The sequence below is a fragment of the Rutidosis leptorrhynchoides genome, chromosome 1, assembly GCF_046630445.1.
Source record: "Rutidosis leptorrhynchoides isolate AG116_Rl617_1_P2 chromosome 1, CSIRO_AGI_Rlap_v1, whole genome shotgun sequence".
In the NCBI taxonomy this organism is placed as follows: Eukaryota; Viridiplantae; Streptophyta; class Magnoliopsida; order Asterales; family Asteraceae; genus Rutidosis; species Rutidosis leptorrhynchoides.
The window spans coordinates 582,796,295-582,807,845 of NC_092333.1; the positions used below are offsets into that span (position 1 = coordinate 582,796,295).

Genomic DNA, 11,551 nt, shown 5'->3' on the forward strand with positions numbered 1-11,551 from the left:
AAGTGTACCTAATCATGTAATAGTATAGAAACGATAAATCCAGATTTCATTCATAGGGACACTAATTATAAACTTAAACGTATGAGTTTACTCTAAACAAATTTACTAAGCAGGGGGTTTTCCGTTTAACGACTGGAATGTGAGATTGGTGTTTTAAAACTAACTTAAAAATCAAAATGGAAATTACGGCGAACCAACCGAAAAAAAGTGATATGTCTATCTAGGCTTTGTTCACTTTGACACAGAGAGTATTTATGATTAAGTCTTGATAAATTCCATCTACGCATGAAGTATCCTAACTATGTCTAGCCGTACTTAATTTGTTGTTAGGTGTTGGTGTCTAGATTATTCGATCTATTGTAATAGTCTAGTTGGTTCGGCTTATGGTTGCAAGGCTCACTTGCAACATTGATCGTTCATTATAACAATTCTTTTATTATTTTTAATAATATTTTCCGGGGTAACCCTTTACCAAAAAAATAATAATCATAATGTGGCTTTATAATGCAAATATACATATAACAGAATCATTTATTTCATTGAATAAGAAAATAAATAAATTGTTGAAATTTCATAACTGACTTGATGATGTTAATGTCTTGTGCTATGTCAAAGTCTACACTAAAAAGACTGAATATTAACAATTGATTGCCACATTTTGAAGATACCTTAAATATATAATAAATATATCTGAATTTTAAGTTCTTATATTAAATTAAAAACATTAATAGAGCTGATGTTTTGCCATTAGGTGAAGGTCTATATGCATGATTGAAACGGAATGTAAGTTCAAACTAGTTCGTGTATCTTTCAATTATTATGCAGGCTGTTGCTGACTCAAGAAGAGGCCCAACAATTATTATGTTGGCTTTAGTGGTCCAAATAATGTATTGAAACAGATGGAGAAGAAGTAAATTGAAAGTGGACCAGGCTAAAATGTAGGATCCCAACCCATTTGATTGGTATTACTTCTCAGACAATTGCATTGCATATATGTTACGGAGTATAAAATTGACAAAAGTGATCGTGTATCTTTTTAAATTACTGAAAATATTATATTTCATGATAATTTTTACTTCTTAAATTTATTTTTATTCAATATCAGGTCAACTAAAATTTTGAATAATTTAAATTCTTTCCTAACTAAATGCATAAATTTTAGCTAGTGCTAAAGTTAAAATTCAATTTCAAAGAATTAAATTACTTCTAATACTCCCGTTTTTATATTATGGGATTGGTTAATGTGTGCCCTTAGACTATGGATGTTGGTGACTGTCACATTGAGTGGATAAGAATTTTTTTTTATGCCTGTGACATGGCAATGACGGGGAGAAGATGGGTTATAGTAAGGAAGGTTGTTGAGAGGGTTGTAGAAAGTTTGTGGATGGTGTGGTAAAATTTGGTTGATATTTGAAAGGTAAAAAATTAAAAATAAGAAAGAGAAATTATCGAACCCTCTTAGTATCCGATCACTAGTTTGAATTTTTGTTGTGTGTGTTTACGAGGTACCGTTCCTTTGTGTTGTAGTTTCGGTTTCTAGTAACATAACACGTATTCTTAGATACTCTCTTTATTTTTTAAAAAAATTGTTGGTCATCTAGGAGTGTTTTTTTGTTGGAAGTGGTCTTTATGAGATTACATAAGGTTTAACTACGTATTTTCTATCTTATTATATCCTCATGAGTGTTTAATAAAAGATGTAAGGTTCTATGTTAATAAATGGAGTCTAATGTGTTTGTGCTTAATGTTTGCATATATGTGCTCTAGCTTGTTATCTTTGCTTGCAAATTCACTTTCTCCTACTTTCTTCATGCAAGTTAGCAGCATTGTATATTCCACTTAAGCAATTTTAATTTGTCATTATACATATTGTTATGCTACTAAACTCATCGAGATGATGCATAATATTTACTATCCAGATTAAGCCATTAGTTTAACCCACCAACGTAATCAAGGACTCTGTCGCTTTAATATTGCTTGCTTGATTTAGTCTCAAATAGTAAGGGTTGAACCATCTCTTTAGATCACTTGTTGAACACTTGTTTTTAAGTTTTTATCCTTTGGCTTTTGCAGATAATAATCATTTTTTAGGTAATGGGTTTTACCCAGTGAATATTTTTTATAAAAAATATTAAAAAATACAAAGGAGAACAACGACCGAAAGCGCGCCTTACGGCCTCACAAACAACCACAAAACAAGCTAGACCTAAAAACACCAAGGACTAGCAAGCACAAGGACACCTACCTACACACCTAGACAAGGACTCAACAACTACAACCATCCTTTTTTCTTGCCAAACGTAGTTGTTGCCTTAATAACATCTTTACCCACCATGAATTCAGCCGTTTCCTCTTTATCAGACTCAACATCACTCGGTTCATCAATTAGGTTATACGCATCCTGATTCAGGGCTCCGAACGAATTTTGAGTATTCACTTGAGATCCCTTACTTGTTCCAATATCCGAATCTCTTTTATCACCATTTGTAACCTTCGACAATCCACCATTCTTATCACTTTGGGTCACACTCTTCTTTGGCCTATAGACCAATTTTTGTTTTGGTTTTCCCACACCAAACCCTGCCTTTTGTTTGTTGTTATCCTTAGACACACCCTTCGTTGCTTTCTTGCCGACTGTTTCAAAACCATCCTCTTCCTTAGACTGATTTGCTTCGGAATTAGTAACAACTTTCGAACACTGATAATCTGTGTGCCCAAATATAGCACAACACGCACATCAAGGAGGCTTCCATTCATATTCCACTTTTAGATTACATGCGGATTTACTCTTCTCATCGATATTACTGATTGCCAACTTGATATTCTCTTTTAACTCCTTATTTGACGAAACTTCAATCAATGCTCGAGCAAAATTAGGCCTCCCCATGACTCTAAACACATAGTACCCGTATATGAATCCAATCTCATAGGAGTACCAATATCTGATGCTATGACTCTCAAGCCGATCTCAGTAAATCCTGCAATAGGGTATCATGTATCTTCACCCAAATCGGGACACGAGTTAAATCCTCCTTTGTTAATGGAACATCTGGAGACCATGAGTTAAGAATTATAGGAGTTGAACGAATAATCCATGGGCCCGATTCTAGCACTCCTTGCAAACCTGTTTCTGATGCAAACTTAAAAAATAAGAAACCCTTAGAGTTCATCATTATTTTTTCCAAACCGAACTTCTTCCATACATTAGTAACATAGGCTTTAACAACCGGATATGCCACTCGTTTGCCTAGAAAATACCCATAAAGAGTATCCTTATACCGTTCATTCACTTCCGGAATAGAATCCAATGGCAACTCAACATCTATACCATCATCTAAACTAGCAGAAGGCTCAATGAACCTAAAATTCACTGTCTTTTTCCGAGAACTTAATCCCCCAGCTGCATGAAGATATGAACCAGAAGGCATAGTAATACCCTCCTTTGAACCATTCAGACCTATTAGTTTATCATTATCAAGAGAATCTAGATCAAGATCTTTGTTCCTTAGTGAATCAATGTCACCAAGTTTCTTTCCACTCTCCTTAACAGTAGGATCTTCATCCTTAACATTGGAATCGATCTCTTCATCAGAAGAATCTGAAGCCGTCGCAACACTTTTTTTATTGTCACCCATTTTAACAGCATGAACCTTTGTTGCATCTTCATTAGTATCAGATGGTGACGAATAAACACTTGACGCAGCTCTAGTCATCGATTCCATTTGATTTTCATCCTTCGTCTGTGACAGATCAGCAACATCCGCCCTACCCTCATCATTATTCTTCTCAGATTCACGCTTGGAAGATGCATCGTCGTTCACATCGATCATCTCTTCGCCTCCAATTGTTTGACTGCGCGGCACCTTTGCAACCGATTGCGAACCCTTCTTCTTATTATAATTACCACCCGAGCTCTTACCCATAACCAGGAGTGAGCCACAACAACAAATTGCAGATAATAATCATGTTTTAGCTTTGTTTAGCATCTAGGTCCTATAGTGGCTGTATCTTCAAGCTTATGAAACAAATTATTTTAAACGATAATTTGTTTGCTTAAGAGGCTGAGACTAAAATTTTCTTTTATTCTTTTTGCTCAAATCAAGTTCAGTTATATTGTATATTCACACAAATGCTTTTTAGTTGCTTATTGTTGTAAGGATATTAGGACCCAAAATAACGCAAGTGATTCAACAAGATCACTCATCGATAGTAATTCTACAAGATTACTAACCCACTTAATGAACGAAAGATTATAAGTGCAAAAAATGTAAATCGACACAAGAGATAACGTGGTTATATGCAATCATTGTGATTGCTTTAGTCCACGGACCAACTAGAGAATGTATTTACTGAATATTTGTGGTGTGTTTACAATGAGTTACAAGAGGGTCTATTTATAGAATGGTTTAAGGAGTAAGCTAAAAACAATTCCTTGAAGCTTCATGTGAGTTTCCTGACAGCTTCGTGGAAGCTACATGTGAATTTCCTCACAGCTTCGTGGAAGCTACATGTGAGTTTCCTAACAACTTCGTGGAAGCTACATGTGAGTTTCCTAACAACTTCGTGGAAGCTTCGTGTGAGTTTCCTGGAATCTTCCCTCTAATTGTTTAAAGTTTTCCATATCTCCAACAATCTCCCACTTGGAGACTTTGAACAAACCCAACCTTCGTCAACCCAAAATATCAACGATCTAACCAAGAACTTTAAACCACCATTATACCGCCAAATTCCATTTGGGACACGCACACTCAACACATACTTCGGATGAGCAGACTTTTGATACAAGGTCTTCAACACTACTTGTTAGAATTGAAACATTAACTCTCTAATTCTCTAGTTGGGGTCTTCTCTCATCAATTCATTAGAAGACCAATTGAGGTAATGCAAAACCTCAATTTCTCTGTCGTAACAACCTTAGTAAACATATCAGCAAGATTCTTCGTACCAAGGACTTTTGCCAATGCTAAAGTACCATCATTTATATGTTGTCGAATAAAATGATAACTTAACTTAATGTGTTTCGTACGACTATGAAACACCGGATTCTTCCCAAGATGTATTGCACTTTGATTATCACAATACAAGACACAATAGTCTTGTCTTTTACCCAACTCACCTAAGAAGTTCTTCAACCAAACAAGCTCTTTAGAAGCTTCTGCAATAGCCATATATTCGGCCTCGGTGGTTGACAAAGAAACACTCTTTTGTAATCGAGACATTCAACTAACCGCCGTCTTTCCTTTAACGAAACCTTTTGCTCTGATACCAGTTGTAAGGATATTAGGACCCAAAACAACGCAAGTGATTCAACAAGATCACTCACCGATAGTAATTCTACAAGATTACTAACCCACTTAATGAACGAAAGATTATAAGTGCAAAAAATGTAAATCGACACAAGAGATAACGTGGTTATATGCAATCGTTGTGATTGCTTTAGTCCACGGACCAACTAGAGAATGTATTTACTGAATATTTATGGTGTGTTTACAATGAGTTACAAGAGGGTCTATTTATATAATGGTTTAAGGAGTAAGCTAAAAACAATTCCTTGAAGCTTCATGTGAGTTTCCTGACAGCTTCGTGGAAGCTACATGTGAAATTCCTCACAGCTTCGTGGAAGCTACATGTGAGTTTCCTAACAACTTCGTGGAAGCTACATGTGAGTTTCCTAACAACTTCGTGGAAGCTTCGTGTGAGTTTCCTGGAATCTTCCCTCTAATTGTTTAAAGTTCTCCATATCTCCAACAATTGTTTGTTGTTATTTTTAACCTGTCAGACCTATTTTATGTATATCCATATATGGTACTCTCTTATCGGCAATTGGTGATGGTGTAATGGGTGCACATGCGTGATTAGGGGGAGGTATAAAGAATGTATCTCTGAACCTCTCATATATACACTTTGTGCTCTCCTTTTTGGGTCTATTTACTCTCGGCAGGGTGGATTTTTTTTATTCGACTGCTTCTAAGTTTTTGTTGACGATAAATGCACACACGTGTATGTTTTTGTTGAGTCGTTCGATAGAGACTGTACGTACACGTTTTGAGAGAGCTTCCCTGAAGCTTGTGTCAAGCAACTCTCGTCTTCACGGGCAAGGAGGTTAGTGTCCCTACTTGCTATGAGATTTTTTATATTTCTAAACTCTAATGTTTTATTTTTTTTGAAAAGCAAAATTTTATTCACAAGCAAAGTCTCAAGAGTTACAATGGAGTGTGCCAACCACAATGTATTAGAAGGCTACACTATTCGCAAACTCAAATATTTACAAAAGATGCTAAGGTAACATCAATAACACATTTTAAATAAGAAACCTAGATGGATTATGAAACCAACTATGCCAATCAATTTTTTTCTCTTTTGATCGTTTCGCAATTCACTCAAAAGCTTTGATTTGAATTTCACTAAGAGCATTTGGAATACTCCAACCTTTATTGTTGAAAACCACATTGTTGCTATTTTTCCAAATAAGGTAACAAGTAATCCAAACCACCGCTTGCCATATCATTTTACCCGAAGCCGATCCTTGTTGCATCGCATCGTTTGAAAGTAGTTCTTCAACATTTTGAGTTAAATTACTACTTAAACCCCACCAAGAAAAAACTTTTGACCACACCTCTAATGTTTTATTTATCATAAGCTCTGCATGGTTTTATGTGTTATTTGCCCTGGTACATTTTTTCGTGTTCACTAATGAAATATGATACTGTGTAACTATTGAAGCTCCTCATCTAAACTGATGGAGGGCAGCCTTTTTTTTCTTTGTAGATTTCCGATTACGTGTCTTACATTATGTTTCCTCCAGGAAATCGGAAAATCTAGAAACAAAATGACTGAAATACTAATTTAAAGAGTCCCTATCAGTAAGGATGGATGACTTCAATAGTTAATACAAAATCATAATTCATTGGTGAACATGAAAAAAAATGTGCGTGAGGAAATACAAAGTAAAACCATGCAGAGATCTTCAGGGGTTAAACGGGCCTTGGAGTTTATGCTTTGTCGCTGCTCGATCAGCACTGTGTACTACTTCGTGTCCCTACTCGATTCGTTGAGTCCCCTCTCCTGGGGGTTTTACTTATAGTCGGTTTTTAATTCCATTTGTCTAGTAGTTATAATCGTTGGATGTTTGTTACTTTTCGGGGATGTATAATGTACATATATTTATATATTAATAAAATTATTTTGCCTTTCAAAAAAAAAAAAACCATGCAGAGATTCTGATAAATAGAACACTAATGTTTAGGAACAATATAAGAAATCACATAGTCAATGGCGGAGGGAGGGGGGTAGCTTGGGGGTGTTGAGCTACCCCTAAGTAGATCACCGACAACAAATAGGATATGTTAATTTTTTGTCAATTATTTGTGAGCATCCTCGAAGTGTGCATAGCATACTGCATACTAAATTTTTATTTTCACTGTTTAGTCTAAATGAGCCAGCATATTATATTTGTATATTATATAGTCCAATTATAAATGAACATCCCCTTGTGGCCTTATATTCGTATTTTATAAGTCCAATTGTTATAGGTTTTTTAATTTAAGTTTCATTAGTCCATAGGCCCATTAAAATTAAACCTCAATACATATACCTCAAATAGTATAACCCGTAATAAATTGGGTGTAAATTAGGTGTGGATTACTTACTGATTTGCAATAGATGAAGTTTTTGGGAACATACCCTCTGCCGTAACTACGATCTTAAAGACATCCTTGAATTTTGTAAGTTAAATTCTACGAACTTTATACTAATCTTTATCTTTATTGTTCTTCTTTTATTAGATTTCATGTGTCATTTATTATTACATTTTTACAATTTTACCAATAACAAACTAAATTAAATGCTACTGGCCTATTTATTAATTTTGTTATTTCCTATTACTCTATTAGTGTTTAGAGATATTACAATTATAATTTTTTTTTGTTTTTTATATTTGAATTAATAATTGTGTATTTGTGTTTAATTTGGAGTATTAAACATGTATGATTTGGTTCAATGATCTTAGGTTAAACATGGCTCGAAAAAGAACAATGTTTGATTTCTTTAAACCAAGTGATGATCACCAATCACAACAAGAAGTAGATAATGTTAGGGAAGATGATGCTAAAAAAACACAATCACATGTTGGTGATGATTATATTATGGATGAATCCCCTAGAAATGACAGTGAGAAAAATGATGCTTCAAATTCAGGGGAGTTAAATTTAGATTCATTAGTTCGAGATCCTGGCTTACGACCTTCATTCATGGATTATCCAACTAACCAACAAGAAGAGATCAGAAGAGCATATATTAAACATGGACCTTTTCAACTTCGTAAGTCAAAGTATCCTCAAAGTTCGAGTGGTTCAAGTAGTGGTAATCGAAGCTTTCAAGAAGCTTGGTTTCGTAAATTTTGGTGGCTAGAATATTCTGAGAAAACCGATGCTACATATTGTTTTCCATGTTATCTATTTAATAAGAAGCCTATTGGACGAGCCGGTTCTGAAAAATTCATCAAGCAAGGATTCAACAATTGGAAAAAAGTAAATCGTGGTCAAGATTGTCCTTTCGTCAAACATGAAGGTAAAACTTCAGCTTCAGCTCATAATTATTCTGTGAGATGTTATGAAGGTTTAAAAAATCAATTAGGTCATATAGAGCATGTGATTGAGAAACAAACAACTCAAGAGATCATTGACAATAGGCTTCGTGTTAGAACTTCTGTTGAGTTGATTAAATGGCTCACAATGCAAGCTTGTGCTCTTAGAGGTCATGATGAACGTCCCGATTCAAAAAATCGAGGAAACTTTCTTGAATTGTTAAAGCTAATTGCTTCTTATAATAAAGAGGTTGAAAAAGTTGTGCTGCATAATGCTCCTCAAAATGCTATGTATACTTCTCCAGATGTGCAAAAAGAAATTTTGCAAATATTTGCTACAAATGTGCAACAGTCGATTCGTGATGAAATTGGGAAATCCAAATTTTGTTTGATAGTTGATGAGTGTCGAGATGAATCTAAAAAAGAGCAAATGGCAATTGTTGTGAGATTTGTGGATCGAGAGGGGTACGTTAAAGAGAGATTTTTAGACTTGGTCCATGTAAAAGATACAAGTGCTTTAACTTTGAAAAATGAAATATTGTCTTCTTTATCTTTTCATAACCTTGATGTTCAAGATATTCGAGGTCAAGGCTATGATGGTGCTAGTAACATGCGCGGAGAATAGAATGGGTTAAAAGCTTTAATATTGAAGGAATGTCCTTATGCCTATTATATTCATTGTTTTGCGCATCAGTTGCAACTAGCTTTAGTTGCAGCATCTAAAGATGTGGTTGAGGTGCATAAATTTTTCAAGAATCTTAACTTTATTGTTAATGTCATTGATTCTTCTTCTAAGCGTCACGATCAGTTACAAGATGCACAGATTAGTGAAATTGCACATCTGGTAGAAATTGGAGAGCTTGAGAGTGGCAAATGAGCAAATCAGATTCAAAGTTTGCAAAGACCTGGAGATACAAGATGGAGTTCACATTATCGATCCATACGTAGCTTGTTGAAATTGTATGGTCCCGCCATTGTAGTTCTACGTGAAATTGCTATTAACGGGTCTACTCCTTCTCAAAGAGGTGATGCTTCTTTTGCTCTTACCGAATTATTGTCATTTGATTTTGTTATTGTTTTGCATTTGATGAAGAAGATGATGAAAACAACCGATAAGCTTTGTCAATCTTTACAACGTAAATCTCAAGATATAGTTAACGCTTTGAGTTTGGTTTCCACAACAAAATTGTTGATTCAAAATCTAAGGGATCAAGGATGGCAGACACTTATGGAAAGAGTTGTTATTTTTTGTGGATCTAATAGCATTCAAGTTCCAGAAATGACACATACTTATAAAGATATTGTTCGATCTCGTTCAAAAAAAGACAATGTGACCGTTGAACATCATTATCGAGTTGATGTGTTCATTGCTGCTATTGATAGTCAGTTACAAGAGTTGAATTCTAGATTCAATGAGTCTGTGACAGAACTTCTTCGACTCAGTGTTGCTTTAGACCCAAAACAACCCTTCAATAAAAGTGACATATGTAAGTTAGCAAAAACGTTCTATCCTTTAGACTTTACAGAGCAAGAGATGATCCACATAAAACACGAGTTGCAACATTATGAGCTAGATGTGCCTAATCATCCAGAGTTAAAAAATGTTCAAACTGCTGCTGAGTTATGTAGAGGCCTACGAGAAACTGAGAAGTCAGAAATATATCCTTTGCTTGATAGATTGATTCGTCTTATATTAACTCTTCCAGTTTCAACAGCCACAAGTGAAAGAGCTTTCTCATCAATGAAAATTGTTAAAACAAGGCTTCGTTGCAGCATGAGTGACGATTTTCTTAAAAATTGCTTGCTTCTTTACATTGAGAGAGACATTGTTGAAACACTTTCAATAGATGAGATAATAGATGATTTCGCTACCAAGAAACGTAGACGTGTTCGACTTCAAATGTCAAAGGTACAATATTAAACAACTAACCGTTTAGTGTATGTTTATACATATTTTACTTATACAATTATTATAACTTTTTTATAGGTTACTCAATGAGGCAGCGGATCGACGCGTGTTAGATATTAATCTATTTTTGGATGATTTCTTTTGGAAAAAACTTGTTCGTTTGAAAACGGTGGTCGTTTACGTTCTTTTGTAATGATACATTGTTATTATATCTGGATGGATTTGTTATCGTTGATCGTCTATAACGTAAATAGAATGTTTATTATCCATAGAGTAATTATAGTAATTTTTTATTGCGTAAGCAACCCCTATCATGAAATCCTGGCTTCGCCTCTGCACATAGTAAGTGGGGACACTAACCTCCTTGCCTATGAAGACACGAGTTGTTTGACAAGGGCTTCTGGGAAGCTCTCAAAATGTGTATCATCTCAATCGAACAAATCTACAAAAAAAGTACACTTGTTGCATTTATCATTAACAAAAACTTAAAAGTAGTCGAATAAAAAAAATATATACTTACTTGAGAGTAACCATATATTTAGAACTCTATTTAACACAGGAAAATAGTAATTGCATTATATTAAACACTTCGAACGATATAATAAGATGGAAAATATGTAATTAAACCTTATGTAATCCATGGGTCTATCATAAGAATCTGGACAACGCAGTTATATTATGGTAAATCATACAGAAATCCCTAGTGAGATGATGTCCAGGATGTAAAGGTGCTTTAACCAAAGGATTTTTGTGAGTAATTAAACTATGATTTGGTATGTGATATGAATTTTCAGAAGAGTGAATATCATATATCCCTTCATTAAGAATGGGCCAATAGCCTAGTGGTGAATGACTCACTCTACCTTAAGGGAGGTGAGGGTTCGATTCCCACTATGTGAGGATTTTTCAAATAATTGGATCAAAAACCATTCTTACCGGGGCCAAATGATCCCTTGGTCCCACGCATGCGAAGATTGCAACAATAACAATGCAGGTTCGAATCTCGGGCCTGACATGCTGTGGGAAAATGGGTGATGGTGTTTCGCCAGGCTCCAGTG

General features: G+C 34.9%; 1 protein-coding gene across 1 annotated transcript; it reads left to right on the plus strand.

The window, feature by feature from the left end:
* Positions 1-8,015: 8,015 nt before the first annotated feature.
* LOC139846110 (uncharacterized) lies at positions 8,016-10,583 on the plus strand. The gene is made up of 4 exons (XM_071835941.1): positions 8,016-9,189; positions 9,289-9,453; positions 9,565-10,493; positions 10,572-10,583. Exons 1-4 carry the CDS (start codon positions 8,016-8,018, stop codon positions 10,581-10,583), a joined length of 2,280 nt encoding a protein of 759 aa, XP_071692042.1.
* The last annotated feature ends 968 nt before the right edge of the window (positions 10,584-11,551 follow it).

Coding starts and splice junctions, on each gene's coding strand:
- LOC139846110 (XM_071835941.1), top strand. CDS start 8,016: ATGGCTCGAAAAAGAACAATGTTTGATTTCTTTAAACCAAGTGATGAT. Junction 9,190..9,288: donor TCAAGGCTATGATGGTGCTA/GTAACATGCGCG, acceptor AGTTGCAACTAG/CTTTAGTTGCAGCATCTAAA. Junction 9,454..9,564: donor AATTGGAGAGCTTGAGAGTG/GCAAATGAGCAA, acceptor CCGCCATTGTAG/TTCTACGTGAAATTGCTATT.